Source organism: Sylvia atricapilla, chromosome W (assembly GCF_009819655.1).
Source record: "Sylvia atricapilla isolate bSylAtr1 chromosome W, bSylAtr1.pri, whole genome shotgun sequence".
NCBI classification, from domain to species: Eukaryota; Metazoa; Chordata; class Aves; order Passeriformes; family Sylviidae; genus Sylvia; species Sylvia atricapilla.
In genome coordinates this window covers 4,637,273-4,664,186 of record NC_089173.1, presented here as the reverse complement: position 1 = coordinate 4,664,186, position 26,914 = coordinate 4,637,273, and the positions used below count along the sequence as shown (strand labels likewise).

The following is a 26,914-nucleotide window of genomic DNA, read 5'->3' as shown; positions in this document are numbered from 1 at the left end:
TCTAATGTTTAGATTTTATACCCACTTTAAGCAGGGAGAAAAAAATGCAAGAAAAAAATTCAACAATCAAAGCAATTATGGGAATACCTCTCAGGCAATGCATCCCACTATAAATACAAAACTACTAGTACTGCCACAAATAATAAAAAAACAAACACTTGATAAAAAAAAAGTTGGTTAATTTCTAATATTTAAAAAAAAAAAACACAACTAATTTGCTTAACACTTAGCCAATTCTCTAAACCAAACCTGAACTGTATAATAAGAGGAAGCTTTCTTACATTTCAGACGTTACAACTTTTACCACATAGAAAGTGCAAACCAAAAGAGAGACCAATAAAATCTTCAGAAAAAATGGCCCATTTTAGATGACAGCTTCTTAATTCATGGAACTAAATCTTATTCCAAGCAAATCTTGTGAGTTAGAAATGAACAATGAAGACACAAGACTGAAAAGCTTTTAGTAATTTCACATAACATAAATGGAACATAACTGTATCAGTTAGTTTCCCAAAAAATGTTTACTGGGGATCGAAAACATTTTCCAAGGTTTCAGAGAGTTTTAAGAAAATATTTCAATTTTAAATTATTTCAGAATTGAATTCCGGATTATGTAAACACAATTTGTACAAATGAATGAACTAATTAGTAAGTTAACAAATATTTTGCTCTAAGAAAAAATTATATATAATATAAATACCCATATAGCTATTAAAATACTGCTAATAAAGGAAAAAATCAGAATCATTTCAAGACTATGACATCTTACTCATTGCCTTAAAATAAACTCCGAACCTCTATTACATAGAAAAATTGACCTGAGAGTATTTCACATTTTTATTGTCAGAATGCATGGTCATATGAATATTTCTTTTCAGACACACAATAAGAAAAATAACTGTGACAAACATATCTAAAGTAAAAGAGAAAGAATACTTATAAAAAGGAAACTACAGTGACAAAAAAAAAAAAGCACTAGAAACATCTTGTATAATTAGTCCTTTAACACCTGCAGGAGCCATCGCAAAATCTACAAGGATCTGTAAGCAAGCATTTTAACCACCCATTCTCTCTACTAGGAGTAAATGGTGGAATTGGAAAGATAAAACATGGATGTCACAAGCCACACATATGCTTTTGTATTTGACTTCTCATTTCCCATTAGCAAAGGGTAGTTAATCACTTAAAATATTATGTTCCAAAAAAGATAAAGTGCTTCTCTTAAAATAAAATATAAAAGAAGGAATGAAGAAATTTTAGTGCACTGAAATATGAGTAGCTAACATTAAGTTTTAAAATTTATGCCTACAGTATTCTGTATCTGGCATATATATTAAATAATCTATGTCCTATTCATTTCAAAATTAAATGTTAGCACATGCATGAACCTCAGTGTGATTAATTAATTTAATTTTGTAGGTTTGCAGCTGTTTTAAAATGCAAACAAAAGATATTTTCAGTTCTTTGAGTGACTGCAAACCTCTTACCTCTGGTAGACCATCATTTTTCCTACACTTGGAAAAAATATAATCTAAAAGTCACTTCTGTTGGGATAAAATATGAAATAGTAAAGAATATAAGAGATGGAAACAAATAATTTATAAAATCATTGGAGCAATACAGGCAAGCAAATGCAAGAAATTTCATCTCTAACCAAAAGGTAAAGAAAAAAGGGAAGTAAGCAATGATTTTTAAAAAATTTTGCTTTAAATGTAATGAAAAATGAAAACAATAGAGTAGGACAATATAGTCACAGGTAAAGAGATAAAAAAACTTTAAAATGTAAAATAAAACTGGAGAGAGGCCAGCTAAGCAAGAGAGAAATAAGTGACTGACAGAGGAAGACAGTTGAAAAGAAGAGCAGTTAGGGGGAGACTGAGTTCTGTTCTGGATTGTGGAAGTTGATTCTTTATGAAGCATTGAAGAAAAAAATGTTCATGGCTTTATTGAAGCCCTCTTTAAAGCAAATCCTCATGGGAGGAAATGTAAAGCTATTGGGGAGCTAGCTTTTACCTCATGTCAAACAAGGCTCACAAACAAAAAATAAAAAGAAATTAAAGATTTCTTTATCTGCATAGATGTTAATTGATTAAAACACTTGAAATCTTACCGCACTCTTTTCCATATTGGCTTGCTCTTAGGTAGTCTATTTCTTGTGGAAAATTGCATCACTATCTTCAGAGTATTAGAAGCATTTAACTGACTGCAAAACTTTTATTTACTAGGTGATTTTTCTTTAGTTTTGTGTGTCTAGAGGAAGACATCTGAGAGTATTAGGAGTACTAACTAACATGACTAGTATAAATCCCTTTTTCCTGCAACCTGCTTTTAAGCTCTCTGCCTCAATTTGAGACACTGAAGAATACTTTTTACAAAGATGGCACAGTTCAGTTTTTTATGTGTATTCCAGACCAATAAGCTATTCTTTAGAAGCATTTCATTTCAACATCCCAAAAATATAATAATTCTTTTTTAAGAAGGCCATAAATACTGCAGATTCTGCATCATCTGAGAGTCAATGCATCTCACAGCTTGTATGCTAATGCTTGGGATTCAATCCTTCATACTCTGAATATCAGGTAAGGTATATGAGGGAGGTCCTTTTCTCCAACCTATGCTGTCCATATACCTCTAATGTTTAGACTTTATACCTACTTTAACCAGGGAGGAAAAAAAAATGTCATGTGAAATTACTACTTTGTTGTTCAACATGAAATTTCACTGAAGATCCAAAACTTTTAAGACTCCACTACTTGTGGTGAGAATTTATGTAATTTGACTCCATACCTGATCCTGATATCTTACTTTTGTGTTTGTTACAGTAAATTACTTCTATGGGGGTGGGGGTGTGGAGGTATTAACAACTTCAGCAATGGAAACAACTTACAACAAAATTCTTGGTCTACAATAAGACATCATTTTATGTTTTCAGTCCCTACAGTTTCTTGTACCCTGTTCTATCTCTCATTAGGTATCTTGTTATAAATATTTAAGAAGTGTCATGGGAAATTATGGATATGGATTCAAATAAGATTTTCTGCCTGATAACCACTGCTGAGTGACATCTTCCTGACATCTGTAAGAAGAGGCAACTGTCTTCTGGAAATTACACTGAAAGGGAACAATAATGGGTAAAAGTGGTAGTAGTTCTTTAGTATAGTAGTATATTTATTTAACAAAAGTTATGTAACAACAGGAGAAGAAAAATAAAAAGCCTTCCTTCAGCAATATTAGACATGAAGAAAGATAGAAAAGGAGAACCGGGGGACTACATTACCTGGAGCAATGACTTCTAAGCCACTATGGACAACACTGGGAATTTCAGAAGATAAAAAAATTAAAGTTAATGTTTTAATTCAGAATTTGAAAGGATTGACAGGAACATAAATACACAGGTCAGATTTTTAAAAAGACAATTTTAAAAATTATTTTAAAATATATATAAGATTTTTTTAAATTGAATTTGAATGTCAGAGGTTGCACATGAGTTACTATTGTACATTCTCAAAAACTTTACAGACAGGCAATTTTGATAATTGCTGAAGTCCATTTCTGAAAAAAAAAAAAAAAAAACAACCAGGACAAACAAAACCCCACCTAAGGCTTTTCTGTATTATATAAACTGCTTCTCCAAAATTCAAGATGCATATAAAAATTCAAAATTTCTGGTTAAAAGAAAAGGAAACACAGTAACAGTTTACTCAAATGGAAACTAAAAACACAATCCATAAGCCACCATTTCCTATGTCATATCCCTAAGGATAACCCTCACCTATTATCTTAAAGCTCAGTAGAGCTCATATTCTGAAACTGACAAGACAAAAAATGTGATGAAAAGTGTGATGAAGTATGATACAATGCCTTACCATCAGTTTTGAGACATTACAATGTAAACAGTAATGGTTACATTTCTCAATTGACTTTCACTATTCTGATAATAAATATTTCAAATATCCTAGATTATTATAATATAGGACAATGAATTTCAAACTCTGACTCTAATTATATCACTGACTAGGAAGCCAACACAACACTGAAAGAACTAACTTCCTTAATTTACAACATGCCTCTTCCTACACTGATATTAAAATAATCCAGCCTGGATGTAATTTTTTTATACTGTATGAGGATCACAACTGTCTACGTAACTGGACTTTTTGAATTTGATAAGTGTCACTTCACTTTCTTTTCTTTAGGCTCAGCCATACAAACATCAGCTTGAGCTGTAGTTTTCTAAGCTACTGTGCAAGACAAGTACTGTGCTAAAAATATGCAGTTCCTTGAACTTTGAGATATTCTCTAGAGACCAAATTTTTAATTTGATATTCAAATTAATAAGAAATGCCCTTCCTGTGTTTTTTAGGTTGCAAGGCTAATGAATTTACCTTCTCAACGGAGGAAAAAAAAGGAGGGAGGTGGAGAAATAAATTTGCATTTTTAATTTCCTTGAATTAAAAAATCCCCAAGTTTTTAAAGGAATTGCATCTAGAACCTGGTAACTTTGGCAAGTTATACTTTAATCCACACATAGAACTGATGGAAATGCTTGTGGAGGAGGTGAGTGCAAAGATAGAGTCACTTACTTTAAGTCAAGGTATTTTTATATAGAGAAATGAACAGCTCTAATTAGAAAGGTCTGGCCACACATATACAGCTATGATACATCTAATTCAGTACAACTGTACAAAAACAGCCTATATAAATTGAACACACAGTTTGAACAATAACTGCAGAATACACACTTAGCAGTATAATACAAGGAAATAATTTACTGATTTATGATTAGGACTTTCATATACTACAGTAAAATGACTGTCAGTACCGATTTTGATAAAGTGTGCTTCACAATCAACTAAGTTTTCAAGTCAGCTTGTTAGGAAATTCAGTGCTTTATGAACAGCAAAAACATGGAGCTGAAATACACATGCAAATTTCCATTTTAATACTAGTTATACCAGTTATACATTTGATTTTAAATGGAAAATCTCTGAATGGAACAAAAATTGAAAAAAGTCAGGTTAATCAAAGATAAACCTTACAAAATGCTTTAAATGTATTTTCTTTCTAAGTTTCAATGATGTCATCACTTTGAAAAGAATTTGTTAATTCTAAGGCCTTGTATCAAAAGTTTTATTTCACACACAAGCAGATATTCCCGCCTATTTTTCCAATAATTTTCCCCCCCCCCATAATATTAATGAGAAATTTTAAGTAGTACTGGTATAAACCAGAAAAATTACTTAACTGTGCTCTGGCCAGAACATGAGCTGGGAGGAAAGGAAAAAAGATTAATTAAAGTCACAGGCAAACAGCAGCCTGCCCTCTACCCTCTTGCTATGACAAACCCCCCCAAACACCTTTATAAGAACAGCACCTGTGTTGTCAGAGCAGTGCAAAGGGCAGAGAACTAGAGACAGGACTGAAAGAAGCCCTTTTCTTCTAAACTTTAGGTAGAATATAATTTGTGATTTATAATTTTTAGAGACCTTCAGTACATTTCCTAAAGATAAAAGAGGAAAAATTTCAGCTATGGAAATAAACAAAAATCTCACCTTATTATGGTCATACTTGTATGGGATTTTGAGGGTATCCATGGCTCTGATCATGGCCTGCATTGCTGTAAATATATTCTGGTACACCAATTTCGTAAAGCCCCTTTTGTCTTCATCAGAGTAACCTGATCCATGAATGATTCTCATTTGTTTGATGAATGTGCTTTTGCCACTCTCTCCTGTGCCTGCAAGACAAATAAGGATATACTTCAACCAATGGACACAAACATGACATTTCTGCACAAAGTGTACAGCTTGTTCAGTACTGGGAAAAACACTGTCAAGTGGTTATGGTGCTTGCAAGGTGCTTGCTTCAATATCAAGACAGCAGTAACAGTAACAACTGAAGCAACATTGAATTAAAACATTTATTTTGAAGAAAAAATAGAAGCAGAAAAAAATAGCAATGAGTTAGTAACTAAACCAAAATGTATTCTCCAAAAAATCTAGTATACACCACTGTGTATTTAAAATTATAAGCATAAAATTCCATTCCCAAAGATATAGTTCTCAACTATAGGGAATTACTAGTAGATGTTCTATCACAAAAAAATCATAGAGTAAGAACAAAAATTAGTTTGCGTGGCCAACTTTCAGAACATTATGGTAAGCAGCAATATACAACCAAAACATAAATTTGTTAGAAAGCCAAATAATATAACAATTACAGTTGTGCAAACTTCAACCTCAGAAATATATAAAATCAGCTTTAAGTAAAATTTGGCTTGTATTTGGTAATGGAGAGTCATTACTTTCTTTGAATTTATTTGTGTCTTTGTACTTACAAAAAGCATAAAAAACTAATAAATTAATATTCTGCATGTTTACCAATTTAAAGTTAAGATTTGCTTTTTTGGAATTTTGCACAAAATATATCACACAGCATTTTTGCCTTTGGCAAAATTTAGTCTCTGGGATTAGCAGAGCTTATCTAAACAAACAAATCATATGAATACTTTATAAGAAGGAATTGAAATTTAAAACAGTTGCACAGCCATGTGAATGCTGTATGCTCACCTAGCTATTTAGCTCCCTAAGAAATGCAATGCATTTAAATGCATGCAGTACTTAGCCTTTCAGCCTAGATTTTATTTTGATCATTTTTATAAAGCTTTCAGGCCTCATTTATGATATAATACTTGACTACCAGGACAAAGAAAGCCTTATGCTTTACATGATGTTTTAGGTGTCTCAGAGAAGTGTATTTCACAAGCAGTGCAATGCAAGGGTAAAACATGATTCTGTGCTTGTAACTCTTAAGTATTTCAGGTAGTACATCTCAAAATCTAACCTCAAAGTCTCTACAATATTTTGTCTTTACAATGTGTGACTGTTTATTCAACTCCTGCTTAAATTTTTAGTTCACACAGCTCATGCTAAGGCCTGATATATGCCAGGAGCAGAGGCATTAGGTCAAAGCCAAGCACTAAGTAGGAAAGACAGGTGGCCAAAAAGAGCTAAAGGGCCATTATCCAACCATTATCACATGAAAATTGTTATTTCCAGGAGCTGTTATCTTTTATTTGACAGTCTTATCAGATTTTGCTAAATTATGGAAATGGTATAGACCAAATCTCCAAGATGGAGAGTATAGAACATCAGCTTATCCAGAAAGCTTTTGAAGTAGATCTAACAGCAGTTGGACTGCTGAGGCTTTCATGCTTCCTGGTGTGATACAGGAGAAGCCTGCACCATGATGGAAGAGGAAGGATGAGCACTCTCACTGTTGGCTAGGCAGCTAATTCTTTTCCTCATAGGTGTGTTACCAGATGACAAATGGCCTGTACCTGGTGAATTAACACAATGCTTGTTCTCCAAAACTACTGTCCTATGGAAACTACACAATGCCCATTGTGTAAGAAGGAGAACTGGAAGTTCACCAGCCTCAGTGTCCTCCCAACTCAGCCAGGTCACCTGGAACATTGGGGTCTACGACCACCAGGGACCACCAGAGAGACCCCCAGGACAGAAGAACACATGAATAAAGAGGAGGGGGGAAATATGTTAATGACTTTGGGGAAATGATTATCATATGTATGTTTTCACAATTGACAAAGGACAGTGCAAATGAGGACTGCTGAAAGGTCATAGAAGTGTTACCTAATGAAAATTCATCACTAAATTAACTGATAAATGCCTATGCTAAGGTTGGATCTAATTCTCATTACATGACCATGCTAGCAGATTCCATAGAAGCTGCTGTAAAGATAGCATCTCAGTGCTACAGGTGTGGACAGCAAGGCCATCTGAGAGCAAACTGTCCCCACAAGTCCACTCTGATGGAGGCATGTCAAAGACAAAGGAATATGATCATTAATTGTGATTGATGTGGGAAACCTGGTCACATGGCTAAACAGTGCAAATACAAAGTTTATACTAATAAAAATTCTTTTAAAGAATCCTTTAAGAACAAGGGAAATGAACAACCCAACGCGAGAGTGAGACACATGAAGACACAAGTATCTCCTCACCTTCCTGTGCAAATTTATGCGACCGGCTCACAGGAAGGACTCGAGGAGCAGCTGGAATGGATGTTTCCACCTCCATCTCAGTAACTATTGCCACCTTAAAGCTACATAAAGTCCCTCTCAAGGCACGGGGGCCTATCAGGAGAGGACTAGAGTGCACTGTTAATTGGAAGATCTAGTGCCACCTTGCAAGGCATCTATGTGCACCCTGGTGTTATAGATGCAGATTTACAGGACAAATGCACACAATGGTTTCCACCCCTACTCCACCTGTGACTATCCCAGAAAAAAACAGAATTGCCCCGCTTATCCTTTTTAAGTCTTGTGTTCCAAATATGGATCCCAGAGTGTAACGAGACTAAGGCTTTGAGTCAACAGGTGAACCTTAGGTATTTTAGACCCCCGTCATGGGTGAGCAGAGGCCCAACATGGTGTGTATTGTCGCAATGCCTCTGGCAAGACCCTCTGAAATAAAGGTCAGTGGCATGATTGACACAGGAGCATATGCCACCATCATCCCTGCCCACACTTGGGCTCCATCGCGACTCACCGAGCCTGCGGGATCTGCTGTTGCTGGCTGTAACAAAAAGCCCTAATTAATAGGAGGCTGGACAGAGCAGACGACACATCTGAACCAATGTGGTTATCATGTCGCTCTCAGCTTTATTGTTTACAGCAGTGAATTTTATACATTCACAACTTAGTTGACATTACAGGTCACACAAAGTATGTAAACAATCTCTGTCTTAAGGTGATTAAAGTATCAGAGCTACAATTCTGCATATCAAACCTCATTATTGCCCGGAACACCTTAATGTCAGAAGGGAATTTTTACTGAGCCACAACTGGGAATTGTTCCTGTGTCACAGAAGCCAACAGGCCCTGTGGGCCCAAGGAGCCCACAGGCCTTAGGGCTCAGTCTGGACTTGCTCATCCTCCAAAAAATCATGTCTTCATTCTTCGCAACAGCTGGCCTCAGAGGGACCACACAGAGCTGTTTGAGCATGTCCTGGGTTGACTATGATGCCTCTGTATCCCCAATTGTCTGTTCTGTGTGTGCTGTAGGTTGTGTTCTGTACCTTTAAGAGTGCTTCTGAGGGTGAGCAGGGAAGAAGACGCACGCAGTTTGTTTTTGAAAAGTGTTCACTCCTCCACATTCCTTTTTTTTTTCCTTCTTCTTGCTCAGGACGGTGTGTTTGTCAGATACTCGGACAGCGACCGGGAGAAGTTTTTTTTTTTTTTTTCCTTTTAGTTAGTTTATCTAGCTGAGGCAAAGAAGCTTCCTGGACTGTTTTTCTCTCTTTTTCTTGGGACTGTTTAAGTCTGCTCTGGACTGAAAACTCAGAGAAGTCTCTGGGATCCGGCATCCGTGGCCCACCGGGGCCTGGACCTCGACATTTTCCAGCACCAGAAAGACTGAAACTAACTTCTGGCGAGAACCTCCTCAGTTTGCCATCTCTCTTCGGAGCAGCGAGAGGTTTTGTTGTTTAATTTTTTTCATTCCTCATGCTCGTAGGCATTTTGTTTGTTAAATAAATAGTTTTTTCCACTTTTCTCTGAGGAAATTTTTTTTTCCCAGAGCGGCTGGGGGTGGGGCCGTTTGAGTTTGCTCTCCAGAGGAACCCCATTCAGAGGTTTCCTCCCAAATTTGACCTAAACCAGGACAGAGCAGCAAACCTGTTCTGGTAAAAAATCCCGAGGGACAAACTACTACCTCAGCGACCTTACATCATTGCAGCACCACTTAACCTGTGGGGGAGGGCTGTTTTATCTGCTTGGGCAGTCCAGGTGGGGACAGATTTTTAACAAGGGCCTCTGTTTTAAGGGGCATAAAATATCTCACACTACCCCTAAAATGGCTTATCACTCAACAGGCATGGGTACCACAGTGGCCGCTCGAGAAAGAGAACTTGCACACCCTTAGGTCTTTGGTGCAGGAACAACTGGCTCAGGGGGACATAGAACCATCCACGAGCCCTTGGAACACTCCAGTGTTTGTTATAATAAAGAAGTCAGGTAAATGGACCTTGCTCCATGACCTGAGAAAGACCAATTCAGCCATGGAGAGCATGGGCGCCCTCCAGCGTGGTATGCCATCTCCTACAATGATTCCTGAAAACTGAGATATTGAGGACCTGAAAGATTATTTCTTTACTATTCCATTGCATCCAGATGATACCCCAAAGTTTGCCTTTACCATGCCTTCTATCAGTAACACTGCACCAGTGGAGCGTTATCAATGGAGAGTTTTGCCTCAGGGTATGAAAAATATCCCTACAGTTTGTCAGTTGTATGTTGCTCAGGCACTCTCATCAGTGAGAGAACAATTTCCAGTAGCATACTGTTACCACTACATGGATGACATTTTGATAGCAACCCAAACAAAAAGGGAACTCTCACAGAGTTGGCCAAGCTTGTTGCAGGCATTAAAAACATTTGGGCTGGAAGTAGCGCCAGAAAAGGTACAGCAGCAACCACCTTGGAAGTACCTCAGACTCAAAATTATGGCTCAGACTATACAGCCCCAAACAATTCAATTCTCAACAAAAATTAAAAATTTAAATGATGCTCAAAAACTTTTGGGTACAAGCAACTGGTTCAGACTCTATCTAGGATTGACCACTCCACAATTAGTGCCCTTATTTCACCTTCTAAAGGGTGATCCTGATCTAACTTCTCCCAGGAAGTTAACCACGAAGGCAAAGGTTGCTCTTGAGATAGTAGAGCAAGCCATCACAAACAGACAGATCCACCGAATATGCCTTGAAGTGTGTATTGTGTTTATTCTCATTGATTTCCATCCTACTGCTATTATTGGACAGTGGGATAGTCGTTGGTCTGACCCTTTGCATGTTTTAGAATGGATGTTCCTACCTCATCAACCTAGAAAAACAGCCCCTACTGTTTTTTTGAGTTAATTGCCAAGTTAATCATGAAATGTTGTCAAAGGTGTTTACAATTGACTGCAAAAGATCGTTCAAAAATCATTAAACCTGTGACGCAAGAAGAATTTGAGTGGTGTTATGCCAACAGCACTGCTTTGCAAAGTGCCTTACAAAATTTCTCAGGGCAAATTAGCGATCATTTACTGAGTCATACATTACTGTAAATAAGTAAAACCACTGCACTATCCCTAAAACCTCTGAACAGTTGAACACCCTTAAAAGGTATTACTGTGTTTACTGATGGTTCTAGGAAAATGGGAAAGGCAATTGTGACGTGAAAGCAAAAAAGTGAATGGCAAACATTGGAGGGTCATGGAATGGATCACCTCAGTTGGTAGAGCTACATGCTGTAGCTGTGACTTTTCAGTGCTTTCCCCATACCTCTTTAAATATTTTCACTGACTCTCCCTATGTTGCTTGTGGAGGTGGGCGGAGCCCCGGCTGCTCTGCCCTGGAGGGAGCCAAGCTGAGGAGTCAAGGAAGAATTTCGCAACTTCACCCTGAGCCCCTAGGACAAAAAGGCAACCATCCTAGCCACGGCAACCCGTCTGGAGACCCACAAGCCCCCTCGGGATTTTATGTAGATCTGTTACAATTGATTGGTTCTGTAACCTTTTCCTCCCACCCTGGTGTCCCATAAAAACCCCTGAGTTTCCTCTGGTCAGCAGAGGTTCCTCGTCCCTGGACCCCTTTCGCTGGTACCCTCTCAATAAAGTACCACCTGCGGAAATTCCATACAAGACCTCTCTCTCTCTCACCACAGCCGGCTAAAAGAGGGGCTAACTCACAAGGGCATGAGCTAAGAGCACTGGGCTGAAATCACTGAAAGCTGAAATCACTGAGCTGAAAAATTGCTGCTCTGCCCAATGCTGAGAAGCCCCTCTACCCAGCTGAGGAGCGCCCTGACCCCCCAAGGAGCTGTCTCTAGCGAGACATCCTTTGGGGTGGCTGTGGCTCTCTGGGTCCCAAGCGGCGGACCCCATCCACCAGCTGGCGTAGTTGCTGACATAACACAGAGATTAGACTGAGCTCTGTTGAAAAAAATCAACAATGCACAATATTTGGCCTACTAAAAACTTTGTGGCACACCATCCAAACAAGAAACTATCTGTACTACATTCTACACATTAGAAGCCATACAAATCTCCCAGGTTTTATTACAGAGGGCAACACACAAGATCACCTAGCTAGCCCTGCCTGGACAGAACCACAGCCAGACATGCTGGCACAAGCAAAAGACTCACACAATTTCTTTCATCAAGGTGTTTGAGCTCTGCAGAGGCAATTTCTGCTGTTGAACACAGAGGCTCATAACATAGTCAGTACTTGTGCTAACTGCCAAGGCCACACTGCACCACCACAGATTGGAGTTAATTCCCATAGCTTAAAAGCCTTGTAAATCTGGCAGACTAATGTCACCCATATTCTCAAGTTCAGACAGTTAAAATATATGCATGTATTGACTGATACTTTTTCCTCTGCCATATGAGCACCAGTCCACTCAGGAGAAAAAGGCTGGGATGCCATCATACATTGACGATTAGCCTTTGCTGCTTTGGGTATCCCTCATAACATCAAAACAGATAATGGACGTGCATACACATCACAAAAAACTAGACAATTTCTGCAGCTCTAGGGTGTGTCACACCAAACCAGTGTACCCCATTTACCAACTAGACAGGCCATTGTAGAACAAGCACATGGCACTTTAAAACACAGATAAACAAAAAGGAGGGATATGTAGTGAGACCCCACAGAGCAGAGTAGCGAAAGCTGTTTACACCTTGAATCCACAGAGCAGAGTAGCGAAAGCTGTTTACACCTTGAATCAATTAACAGTACCAGAACAATCCCAAAACCTAGTGATCTTAAATAATTTCCTATCACTGTAGTCATCTGGAGATGCTCAGTCACCTAAACCTAAAGTAATGGTATAAGACACTATCACGAACAAGTGGGAAGGTCCATAAGACCTCGTTACATAGGGACATGGGTATGCCTGTGTTTCCATGGACACTGGAACACAATGGATACCCGCCAGGTGTGTTTGTCCTGCTCGAGACCAGAGACAACATCTTCCTGATGAAGCTCCAGCAGACATCGCAGAACAGTGAGTTAAATGACTTGTGCAATTGATACATAGTGATTTGGGACCTTTTTGAGATAACAAGTTTATTCAAGGCAAAAACCTGAACTTGACAAGTTGCTTTCCCTGTTATTTGATTTTCCCATGGTTGTAAAGTTGAAATGTTTCTTGTTCATAGAGTTCAGCTGTAAGTTTGTAACTTTAAGTACTAAGCCTGCAGCATGCCAATTTGAGAGCTTGTATTATTAAGAATCCTGCCTGACAGCTCCTAAGAACATATGTAGCATGTTTAATGATATGTGACATGCATCACTACCTAAGAGAGCCTAAGCTTGTCGAGTGTCCTGGGTCGTAGTGTAGGATGTACACAAAGTATTCTATCACCATCTTCATGAACTGTTGAATCCAGGTGGGGCAGTGTTTTCCCAGGCCCCCTCTCTCTGGGCTATCTTCTGTTAATGGCCCACCAAATGCCTTGCTGCATGACTCATAGATAACTCCCTCCGGGGGTTATCTCTTTTTAATGGGCCATCAAGGCCCTCTTTCATGACTCATCATCCCATTGTGAGATGCTCCGCCCATGGGGAGGAGCCAATAATTCTCACCTGGATATAATCTGGGATTTGGGACAGTACAAGCAGCCCTCACTGACTGGATTCCCAGAGGACTGGAGCTACCAGACCTTTCTACGAGATCACTGCTTCAGGAAGACCGCTTCATCTGGACTGCTTCCATCACCCTGATCAGGTTGTATTCTGACTCTGTCAGTGGTTTTTCTTTTTGTATTTATCTTATTTTATTTTATTTTCCTTTTCTTCTCATTAAATTTTATTTCTGACTTAGAGCCTCTCACTTGGTTTGTTTTCAAACCACAACATCGAGTTAGGTAAAATTATGTGTGTCATCATGCTGTCCTGTCATCTTATCTGCAAAGGGCGTTTGCAAGTAAGATAACAGAGAACACTGCATTTTTATTAAACTGAGAAGAGGGAACTATGACAGATACAGCCAGACTATATCTGCATAGATGATTTGGCTTAACAGATACCAGCTCAACCAGCTTAGCTCAAAGTAGACACAACAAGGATAGGTCAGATTCAAACCCAGTCAAAAGACCTTCAGCCAACCCCTGTGAAGAACAAATATACCTATATCATTGGCCAGTTAGCTAGGCAGAGTTAAGACCCTTGACCAATCATGTCTGTAAGCACAGGAAATTTGAAAACCCTATAAAAGGAGCTGCCAAACAATAAACGAGGCTGTTGCCACATGATCCTCAGCGTGTGTATGTCACATCCCTGTCTCCGACTCCATTGTGAAAGTTAGCAACTACCCTTATAGGGCAGTCTACCTCAGATACTGGAAAGAAACTCCAGAAACTGGAAGGAGTGCAGTCACGTGACTTAAGGAAGTTGTTAGATGAAGTATGGAAGGCATATCATGACATTGATACCTTAAAAGAACTACGACAGGCTAGAAGAGAGAACGAGACATGACAAACTTCTTATGACACTGGGGGTGGCTAAAGAACCTGTGGAGGGTACTAAGGGACCGGCCAACAGGGGAGGTCAGGTGGGAGGACAAAGGGAAAGGGGAGGTGGGAGGCTCCCAACATTTCCCTGACAATGGTTAGGGGAAGACCAGTATGCTGTCTGCAAGGAAAAGGGGCATTGGAAGGGAGAATGCCCATAGGCTGGAAAGCTGGACCTGGTTTTAAAGATTAAACCATTAGAAGATGAAGATTGAAGGGGACAGGGGAATTCTACCCCAGCTGATCCCCTGGTTACATTGAGGCTGCAAAAAGAAGTGGAATTTTTGGTGGACACAGAAGCAACTTGTTCCGTGTAGAATACATGCAAAGGGAAACTTAGTAGGAATGTGGTTTTCTTGGGGTGATGTTATGATACTGTATCCCCTATCGTCTGCTTTATGCCCATACATGGATCCTGTAACTTAAAGCTCAAAGAGGGGGGGAGGCAGTGGAATTCTTTTGGTGACTTGTGTTCAAAACCACAGGTAAATCCCTCAGCTTTTCGCCAGCTCTCGGCTCTGTGTATGCAGCAGAAAAAAAGGAAGTTGTGCCTTTCCTTTTAGCTAGCTTCTTTTTTGCTAGCTGAGGCAAGAAGTTTTTTTTTCCCAGAGCTGTGGCTTCCTCTTGTGGAACTGTTAAGCTTTGCTCCGATCCAAAACACCAGAACATCGCCAGGAGCCCCATGGCCTGGTGGGGGGAAGGCTTCAGGGACGCCGCATTCTGGCTCCAGACCTCAGGAGAAGCTGAGCAGGACTCTAAAAATTCACCATCTTTCTCTGCAATTAGAAGGTTTATTATCTAACAATGTTAATTTTCTTTTCTGTGTCTGTGTGCACTCTGCTTGTTGAATAAACAGGGGTTTTTTAATTTTCCTCCAAGAAATTCCTTTTGAACCTGTGGAGGAAGGGCTGTTGAAACCTACCTCTCTTTAGAGGATGCCTTCATTTCAAGACATTTCCTCCTAATTTGTTTCAGACCAAGACAGTGGTAAATGTAATTGGTGCTACAGGGAAAAGCAAAACTCAGTCCTTTTTACAACCCATGAAATTTAAATTTGGAAATAACTGGATTACTCATGAGTTTCTGTATATGCCCGAATGCCCAGTTGGCTTGCTGGAGAGAGATATATTGGGAAAATTGGATGCTCAAATAATTTTTTAGGATGGGGAAATACAAATTTAAATACCAGAATCAAAAGCCATTGGGGAAAGGATTTCTGTTACAGGAGTCAATTGAATTGGAAGAAATCCCATAGGAGGTAGAGAATGCTGTGACCCTGTTGGTATAGGAAACTGAAATGCCTGGAAAATCAAAAGCCACCGAATTGGTGAAGATTACTCTCAAACCTGAAGCTAAACTGGTAAGGCAAAAACAATATCCTATTAGTTGGGAGGCAAGGAAGAGGCTGGAAAAGCTCATAGAAAATTTTTTTAAATATGGGTTATTGAAGGAGTGTGAACCAGAATATAACACACCAATATTACCAATAAAAAAGCAAAATGAGGAATTGTGTTGGTTTTGCAAGGAAGTGATTTTTCTGAGGAAGTTATAGCAAACCCCATCAGTGACTAGGTTTGAATACTGACATCCGGTGTAGCCATTATAAAGATGACTCTGTGAACACACAGGGTTAAAATCAGAGAAATCTCAGGATAAACCCTATTTTTCCTTCTGGCCTGGGAACAGGTAACAACCAGCCTGGCCCGCTCCAGTCAGCAGGCTGGGCGGGCCAAGCCAGGCCCTGCTGCTCCACCATGCTGGTGAGGCCAGGCCTGGCTGGGTCTCCAGGCCTCAGCAGCTGCTGGTGGGGGGAGGGCATGCCACAGCTACAAATATCCAGCTGACCCTAAGGCCTGCCTTGCCACCGGCCTGGGCCAAAGGAGGTGTTCGCCAGGTCCCCAGGACTGGCTCCGGGCCCAAGCTGGGCCAGGCCCACTCTGATGCAACCGAGGGGTGGGGGAAGCCTCCATCAGCCTGCCTGGCTGCTAAGATTTTGACTGCTGTTGTCTGGGCCGCTCCCACTGCTCAGCATGGAGCTACTGAGACCCCTTATCAGTGCGGTTTTGAAATCCAACTCCCTGAGCCACAGCCCAAGAGGGAGAGACCTGGGCAAGATATTGTCCTGGGTTGTAGTTTAGGATGTATTCTATCACCATCTTCAGTTAATGGCCCATCAGTGCGTTGTGAATGACCCATAGATAACTCCCTCTGGGAGTTATCTCTCTCTTTAATGGGCCATCAAGGCCCTCTTCCATGACTCATCATCCCATTGTGAGATGCTCCGCCCACGGGGAGGAGTCAGTCATTCTCACCTGGATATAAGCTGGGATTTGGGACAGTAGAGGTAGCCTTCACCCACTGGATTCCCAGAGGACCGGAGCTACCAGACCTTTCTACGAGATTTCTGTTTCAGGAAGACCACCTCGTCTGGACTGCTTCCATCACCCTGATCAGGTTGTATTCTGACTCTGTCACTGGTTTTTCTTTTTGTATTTATTTTACTTTATTTTATTCTATTTTATTTTCCTTTTCTTATCATTAATTTTTTTTTCCTGACTTAGAGCCTCTCACTTGGTTTGTTTTCAAACCACAACATATTTTTTGGCGCACAATGTAGGGCGGAGGCAATAAGAAAAGTCAGAAATTATAATTTTATTGAAGAAGACACCTGTCTGTTATGATGCTCAACATGCTTACATGTGTCTTATACTTATCTCTCAATATTTTTCCAAACATCGGGCACTATCTGCCACCCTTAATGCTCCGGCGCAGACCAGGATATGGTACTAAAATTGCTTTACTGGTCTATTATGTCCATTGCTTGATAAAATCTGAGGCAACGAACATTATTCAGAATATATACCCAGTTTTGTATTCTTGTTCTAGCCTAGGATGCTACGTCTGGAGCCTCAACAATCTCACCCAGCCCCTGTGGGGAGTAGTAAAGAATTATTTTTTCCAGCTTTTCAGAAATGACACAGCAGTTTTTGAAAATGTTGAGTACCCTCTGGATGCCAAGGACAGCATGATGTTCTTGTTAGTCCTGCTTTGTTTTCTCTGCACTATGCTTAGAATCAAAACACTACATGGTGTGTTGGAGCATGTTGTCAAAGAAGTAGAAGAGGTAAAAAGAAGAAAAGCAATAGCATCAACGACCACACAGACTATCACAGAAGAGAAAGAAGCCAAAAGTGAGGCAACGGTGTCCACATCTATGCAGACTGTCACAGAGGAGAAAGGAGCCAAAAGTGCCCTCAGCATCTCCACACAAACCGTCACTGAACCGGAACAGCCTAAACCAGTAGCAGTTGCCACCACTCAGAAGAAGACATCAAGGAGCAAATCAGTCCGCATAGCAACTGACGAGGATGGAGCAGGACCTTCGCACCCAGCTGAAGAGACAGAGATCATCACTCGCTCTCTATCTCTGGGTGAACTGCATGACCTGAGAAGGGAATTCACCCGCCAGACCAACGAGTCCATCCTCACCTGGCTGCGCCGCATCTGGGACGCTGCAGCCAATGACACCATTCTGGATGGAACTGAGGCCAGACATCTGGGATCACTGTCTCGGGATGTGGTCATTGACCAGGGAATTGGAAAAACCCAAGAAACCCTCAGCCTCTGGCAGCGACTGCTAACAAGTGTGAAAGACAGATACCTTTGTAAAGAAGACCTCCTCGTGCACCAAGGAAAATGGAACACAATAGAACAAGGTATCCGATGCCTAAGGGAATTGGCTGTGCTGGAGATCATTTTTGCAGAAGACAAGAAATTTCCTAAGAGCCCAGATGATGTCCAGTGCACATCACGGATGTGGTTGAGATTTGCACGGCTTGGACCAGAGATGTACTCACGTTACCTGGCAACACTGCAATGGAGAGAAGGTGAGGACAAGGTGGGTGTCCTGGCTAATAAACTAAGGATTTACGAGGACACTGTCACCGCCCCAGTTCGTGCCCATGTCTCATCTGTGGAAACAAGACTGGCTGAGCAAGTCAGGAGCTTAATTGAAGAAGGCCATCAGAAACTGAAAAAAGAACTTAAGGAAGAAATTTACGATATCTCACCAGAGCCAACAAGAGTCTCTGCAATTAGGAGCAGGCATCCCCCAGCCAGGGAGAGAGGATACACACCCTGAGGTAACCTTTGGTCTTTTCTTCGGGAGCATGGAGAAGATATGAAGAAGTGGGATGGAAAACCCACCTCCTCCTTAGCAGCCCGGGTACGTGAACTGAAAAGAGAAACACCTGCCATAAAAAGCTCATCTAGAATCAGTGTTGCTCCAGTCTCTCGTGCACAGAACTCCAGACGGTACAGGAATGATGATATGACTGATCCTCTTGAAGGGACCTCAGCAACTCATTTACAGGAAGAGAAAAACATATGCGATGACCAGGAATAGGGGGGCCCTGCCTCTAGCCAGGAAGAGGAAAGGGACAATCGGATCTACTGGACTGTGTGGATCCGATGGCCTGGCACATCTGACCCAAAAAAATATACAGCATTGATTGACACTTGGGCCCAATGTACCATGATGCCATAAAGATATGTAGGAACAGAACCCATTTCTATTACTGGAGTAACAGGAGGGTCCCAGGAACTGACTGTATTAGAGACCGAAGTGAGTTTAAACGGGAACGAGTGGCAAAAACACCCTATCGCAACTGGCCCAGAGGCCCCATGCATCCTCGGCATAGACTATCTCAGGAATGGATATTTCAAAGATCCAAAAGGATATCGTTGGGCTTTTGGGATAGCCGCAGTGGTGAAAGAAGACATCAGACAGTTGAATACTTTGCCTGGTCTCTCAGATGACCCCTCTGCTGTGGGACTGCTGAAAGTTGAAGAACAACAGGTACCAATTGCCACAGCAACAGTACACCGTCGGCAATACTGCACTGACAGAGACTCTGTGATTCCCATACATGAGATGATCCGTAAACTGGAAAGACAAGGGGTGGTCAGTAAGGCCCGTTCACCTTTCAACACCCCAATTTGGCCGGTGCGTAAGTCCAGTAGAGAATGGAGACTGACGGTGGATTACCGTGGTCTGAATGAAGTCACACCACCACTGAGCGCTGCTGTGCCAGACATGTTAGAGCTTCAGTACGAGCTGGAGTCCAAAGCAGCAAAGTGGTATGCAACCGTTGATATCGCCAATGCCTTCTTCTCCATTCCTTTGGCAGCAGAGTGCAGACCTCAGTTTGCCTTCACCTGGAGGGGCGTGCAGTACACCTGGAACAGACTGCCCCAGGGGTGGAAACACAGCCCCACCATCTGCCATGCACTAATCCAATCTGCACTGGAAAAGGGTGAGGCTCCAGAGCATATGCAGTACATTGATGACATCATCATATGAGGGAACACGCCAGAGGAGGTCTTTAAGAAAGGAGAGGAAATTATCCAAATTCTGCTGAAAGCTGGTTTTGCCATTAAAAGAAGCAAGGTTAAGGGACCAGCTCATGAAATCCAGTTCCTGGGAGTCAAATGGCAAGATGGTCGTCGCCAAATCCCCACAGAGATAATCAACAAGATCACTGCCATGTCTACACCTACCAACAAAAAGGAAACACAAGCTTTCCTAGGTGCCATAGGCTTTTGGAGGATGCACATTCCTGAGTACAGTCAGATCGTGAGCCCTCTCTACTTGGTGACCTGCAAGAAGAACGATTTCCACTGGGGCCCTGAACAGAAACAAGCTTTTGTTCAGATCAAGCAAGAGATTGCTCATGCAGTAGCCCTGGGCCCAGTCAGGACGGGACCAGATGTGAGGAATGTGCTCTACTCCCCAGCTGGAAACAATGGTTTGTCTTGGAGCCTTTGGCAGAAAGTGCCTGGGGAGACTCGAGGCCGACCATTGGGATTCTGGAGCAGAAGTTACAGAGGCTCCGAGGCCAACTACACTCCCACAGAGAAGGAGATCTTGGCTGCCTATGAAGGAGTTCAAGCCGCCTCAGAAGTGATTGGCACTGAAACACAGCTGCTTTTGGCACCCCGACTACCAGTGCTGGGGTGGATGTTCAAGGGAAAGGTTCCTTCCACACATCATGCCACCGATACCACATGGAGCAAATGGATTGCCCTCATTACACAGCGCACCCGCATTGGCAACCCAAATCGCCCTGGGATTCTGGAAGTTTTAACGAACTGGTCGGAAGGTGAGACTTTTGGATTATCATCTGAAGAGGAAGAAGAAGAAAAGCAAGTGACACGTGCTGAGGAAGCCCCACCATATAATGAGCTACTGGAGACTGAAAGACGATATGCTCTGTTCACTGATGGCTCCTGCCGAATTGTAGGAGCTAACCGGAAATGGAAAGCTGCAGCATGGAGCCCCACACGACAAGTTGCACAAGCTACCGAGGGACAAGGTGGATCGAGTCAAGTTGCAGAGCTTAATGCTGTCCAGCTGGCTTTGGATATTGCTGAACGAGAAAAGTGGCCGAGGCCCTATCTCTGCACTGACTCATGGATGGTAGCTAATGCTCTGTGGGGATGGCTGAATCGCTGGAAAAAGGCCAATTGGCAGCGCAGAGGAAAACCCATCTGGGCCGCTGACATTTGGCAGGACATCGCCGCCCGAGTAGAGAGGATGACCTTGAAAGTTCGACACGTGGATGCGCATATACCCAAGAGCCGGGCTAATGAGGAGCATCGCAACAACGAGCAGGGAGACAAGGCTGCCAAGGTGAAAGTATCACAAGTGGATCTAGACTGGCAGCACAAGGGAGAATTATTCCTAGCTCGTTGGGCCCATGATGCCTCTGGTCATCAAGGAAGAGATGCAACATATCGATGGGCCCATGACCGAGGGGTGGATCTCACTATGGACAGCATCTCACAGGTCATCCATAACTGTGAGACCTGCGCTGCAATCAAACAGGCCAAACAAATGAAGCCTCTGTGGTATGGTGGACGATGGCTGAAGTACAGGTACGGGGAAGCCTGGCAAACTGACTACATCACCCTTCCCCAAACACGCCAAGGAAAGCGGTACGTGCTGACCATGGTGGAAGTCACCACTGGATGGCTGGAAACCCACCCTGTGCCTCATGCCACTGCCCGGAACACCATCCTGGGTCTTGAAAAACAAATCCTGTGGAGACACGGCACCCCTGAGAGAATTGAGTCGGACAATGGGACCCATTTCAAGAACAACCTTATAAACACCTGGGCTAGAGAACATGGTATTGAATGGATATACCACATTCCTTATCATGCACCAGTTGCCGGGAAAGTTGAATGGTGCAACGGACTACTAAACACTGCCCTGAAGGCACTTGGTGGGGGGACCTTCAAGAATTGGGAACTAAACTTAGCCAAAGCCACATGGATAGTTAACACCCGAGGGTCCTGCCCAGTCTGAACCCTTACACACAGTGGATGGAGACAAAGTACCTGTGGTACACATGAAGGGCATTTTAGGAAAGAGTGTTTGGATTAATCCCACTTCAGGCAAAGGCAGACCCATCCATGGGATTGTCTTTGCTCAAGGACCTGGTTACACTTGGTGGGTAATGCAGAAAGATGGAGAAACCCGTTGTGTACCACAGGGAGACTTAATTTTAAGTGAGAGCAGTGTGTAAGGTTTCATTCTGTATGTATATATGCATTCATCTGTAAGAATGTATTGATTTAGGCATGTTGTAGATGGTAATAGAATAAGGGTGGATTGTCCTGGATTGTAGTTTAGGATGTATTCTATCACCATCTTCAGTTAATGGCCCATCAGTGCATTGTGAATGACCCATAGATAACTCCCTCTGGGAGTTATCTCTCTTTAATGGGCCATCAAGGCCCTCTTCCATGACTCATCATCCCATTGTGAGATGCTCCGCCCACGGGGAGGAGTCAGTCATTCTCACCTGGATATAAGCTGGGATTTGGGACAGTAGAGGCAGCCTTCACCCACTGGATTCCCAGAGGACCGGAGCTACCAGACCTTTCTACGAGATTTCTGTTTCAGGAAGACCACCTCGTCTGGACTGCTTCCATCACCCTGATCAGGTTGTATTCTGACTCTGTCAGTGGTTTTTCTTTTTGTATTTAGTTTACTTTATTTTATTCTATTTTATTTTCCTTTTCTTATCATTAATTTTTTTTTCCTGACTTAGAGCCTCTCACTTGGTTTGTTTTCAAACCACAACAGATATTAACTCTTTCACTGCACAAATAAGACCTGAGGACATTAACCCTCTCCCCAAGTGAGAGGAAAAGGACAGAGTGAGATGTGGAGAGACACAGCATGAGACTGAAGTCAGTGAAGGGAGAGAGTAAAAGTCCTAGGTGGGAGGAAGATTGAGAAGTTGCCTAGTTTGGGCTGGACTTCTCTTGTGAGGCCATGGAGAATAGACTAAAATATCCCTGTAACTTATAGAATGCTTTTCGAGTGGATGCAAAGTTCTAGTCATTGCCGTGGGCTGATGTAGTTTTGATCTAATGGAGAATTTTGAACAGACGAAGATAGAGAGAAAGATATAGGAAGCCCTCTGCCCCCAGGGAAAAAAGAAGACCTCTGTTTCTTGAGATGAAGATGATTTTAGAGATAAATGAAGATAACCTTTGTTTTATACTAGAACAGTCATCTTTAAACTGTACCCTAATAAGCTGATATGCCCATGAGCACAGCTGTGGGAAGGCTGCCAAATGGGAGGGACTTAATGGTTTGTAGAGTTTCTGGATGGCTGCAGATTCGTGACATGGGAGCCATCAAAGAACTGTTTCTTGTGGTGATGTCTCCATTGGAGTTCTAAGAGAGGCTTCTCTCCCCAAGAACTGATGAAAGACTATTTTAAAGTGGTAAAACTGACTAAAAATCCAAAGTTTTGTCACTTTATGTTGTCAGTGGGAAAGTGAACAGTTGTAGGGGGGAGGAGAAGTGTTTTGAAGGTTGCATTCTGATTCTTATTAATTTTTTCTTTCTTGTAGTTTTATTAATAAACCTGTCTTTATACTGTGGTGGTTTAGCATGAATGTGAAAGGTTTTTTCCCTAAGGAAGTTCTTGCATGGATTGACAGCTTGGCTAATGAATGGGAGTGTTTTCTACGCCTCTGGAAATGCAGTCTTGAATCACAAGTCCTAGGTGAATCGGCCCTTTCTTTTTCCAGCTGGCAAGGAGCTAACATCACCTCGTAAGTCAGAAGTTCGGGCTGGGCCCCCCGGGCCAGGCTTGGCCAGGCTTTGGGGAAGGCCCTACCTGGGGGAGAGTGGTTGAGGCTGGCCATGTCCCCTCTTCCTCCCCCCCTCCCCCAGCTCATCCGATGGGAAGAGGAGGAGGAGGAGGAGGACTACAGATCAGCAGTGCTGGCCCTTCACCAGGACCACAGTGGCCATGCTCTGGGGCTTGGCTGCCAGAGCCTCTGGTCCGAAGAAGAGACTTTTTTAAAAACTTTGAACAGCTCCCTGGAGCTCTGGAGAAAAGTTTGAGTTGCTTTAGATCTGACCAGGGTGGAGGAGGGTTCATCCATCAGCATTCCTGAGCATGCTCCGTCTCATCCTTCCTCCCCCCCCATCACCTGTGGCCTTGAAGTTCCAGGAGTCAGCTGGAGAGGAGGAAAAAAAAGACTCTGGGCAAAGACTTTAACCCTTTTCCCTCCTCCATGGAAGACAGAGGGATTTGAAACGTAGAGAGACAAAGTCAGTGAAAGAACTGAGAAAGACTGTTGGAAGATGGGATGGAGGAAGTGGACATTTCTGACCGGACTTCTCTAGATGTGAAGTATGGGGAAATGGACTGTTTTTGTAATATCCTAATGCTGCTTGGGGGAATGCAATTTCTAGCCAAAGGGTTTTAACTGAGAATGTTGAACAGAATATGTCCCTGGCTCTTGGGAAAGAATGAGGAGGTCTCTATTTCTTTTGAGATAGAGGCGATTATAGAGATAGAAGAGAATCCTTGTTTTGTACTAGAAAAGCATTCTTAAAATGATACCCCAAACATGCGGAAACCCATAAACAGCTTGGGAAACTGTTATATGGGTGGAACTGCACAGAATCTGCAGAAATTCCGGGTGGTTGCAGATCTGTGGCGTTGAAAGCCACCAGACCTTTTCTTGTGGCGTGTTCTCCGTAACTCTAGAGAGGCTCCTCTCCCAAGGTGATGTAGGATCATGTTTAAATGGTGGCAACTGACTGAAAATCAGTTCAAAATCAGTTTTCTCTCTATGTTGAGCGGGGCCTGGGCCTCAGCATTTTCCAGTGCCAGAGGGACTGATAAGAGTGAGCTAGCCGAGCTACACTCCACTACAAGGACTTTCTGGGTTTGCCATCTCTTCAGACAGTGAGAGGTTTTATTGTTTCATACTGTTCATTTTTTATACTTGTGGATACTTTGCTTGTTAAATAAATAGCTTTTTCCACTTTTCTCCAAGGAAATCTTTTCCTGAACCAGTTGGGGGAGGGGCCGCTTGAATTTGCTATTCTGGAGGGACACCAGTTGAAGGTTTTCTCCCAAATTTGCCCTAAACCAAATCAATATATGAAGTGAAATAAGTACCATATCATGCATTGCTTTAACAATTCTGTAATATTTTCCATTTTTCCTGCAAGATATGTCATACATTTAGTACAAGAGTGTTCAATATGAATCCATAAAGCACAGAATAGTGTATGGTATGCATTTTTGACAGGCTTATTAAAAACTTTGCTTTAACTAACACATAAAGTCATTTGCACCAAATATCCCTGATAGGAGAAATGGGTGTTAATGTCTGCACAAACTACTAGATCTGAAAGAACTAAGATTCTGGAAGAATGGGTGTGGGAGCCTTCACAAACATCAAGCCATACAAGTTTGTTGCAGAACCCAGCAGTCTGAACTTCTGAACTTTATGAGAAAATGCTCAGGCTTAACAGACTTATGAATATTAACTTTACCCAGGGGGGGCTTAAAGCTAATTTTAATGGTCATACAATGCATGATGAGGAGGGGATACATGTTAAAGGGGAAATATGTAGTAGGCCGTTTGGGAAGTCTGTACCTTCCTAGTACCAGAGCCAATGAGAAAAGGAGGAGGGCAACATGCAGTAGAGTTTAGGATGAAAGGAGGCCACGTACTCCAAAAACTTGAGAGAGACTCCATGGGGGTACGGCCTTGTGGAATCTCTCCCTTTATTTGAATAAAGTTGATTCTTGTAGGACTCCTCTGTCTCCTTTGTGGACACTGGCCTTTAACAGCGTGATTTTCCACATATCTCTAAACCACTGAAATACAAAATAACTTCCATTTTTGGTCAAAATATTTCTTCTTTAAGAAGAAATCCATATTCCTCCAAAAAACAAATCATAAAATACAAATTTAGCCACTGAGATGGTAAGAACATGTTTGTATTATCTACTCTGTTTTAAAATAAAATAAAACTTGAAGCTTGTAATTCTTTGCTGGGAGTTTAGGTAGCAACTAAAATCATACACAACTGGAAAGAAAACATGTCAATAAAGCCATCTGCATTATATTAGACAAAACAGTACTTCCAATTATTTACTCTGTGAGTCTATAAAAATTACAATATATAGATGAACAAAATTTTAAAAACTCAAAAAAATAAAACTGAAGGAGTCTATATCTTATTCAGCTTTGTGATTCTTTAATTGAGTGGCACTGTACTAAGACTTCGTCAGCCTAAGGCTGAAAATAAACTATATTTGAAGATCTAAAGGTATATTACGGGGATTGAAACAGAGAGTATAATGGAACTGATAAAGGAGCCTGGTATCTTATGCCTGATCGAGCAGAAATCATGAGAGAGACAGTGTCTTAAGTAGCAATGCAAGATGTAACCAAAAGCATGTATTATCATCTGTCAAAACCAGGTGGAGTAGTGTTCTTTATCTCTTCCATGACCCATCCTCTGCCCAGGGAGATATCTTCTGTTAATGGGCCATTCAGTTTCACTGCATTACTGATAAAATTACATTTTGTTCCATTGTGAGATGCTCCACCCAGCAGGAGGAGCCAAGCATTCCTATCTGGATAAAATCTGAGAGTCAGAACACCAAAGTAGCCTGTTTCCACTGGATTCCCAGAGGAAAACTGGACCCATCTCACCACCACTGGACCTTCAGAGGAAAACTACACCCTTCTACAGGATCATCGCTTTTAACAGAACCACATCTGTCACTCCAGGAAGACTTGATTGGACTGTTATCAACACCCTAACCAAAAGTGTCAGGCTGTATTCTGACCCTGTCAGTGTTTTCTTTTTGTTTGCTTGCTTTTTTTTTTTTTTTTTTTTACTACAACATTTTTATTTTAATTTTCCTAGTAAAGAACTGTTATTCCTATTCCCATATCTTTGCATGAGAGCCCCTTAATTTTAAAATTGTAAT

General features: G+C 41.6%; 1 protein-coding gene across 1 annotated transcript in view; it reads right to left on the bottom strand.

Annotated features, from left to right (window-relative positions):
- The window catches only part of LOC136373335 (guanine nucleotide-binding protein G(q) subunit alpha), a 219,770-nt gene that overhangs the window by 165,352 nt on the left and 27,504 nt on the right, over positions 1-26,914 (bottom strand). Inside the window, exon 2 of the mRNA XM_066338239.1 lies at positions 5,553-5,737. Coding sequence (XP_066194336.1) covers positions 5,553-5,737 — 185 coding nt within the window. The remainder of the gene's footprint in view (positions 1-5,552; positions 5,738-26,914) is intronic.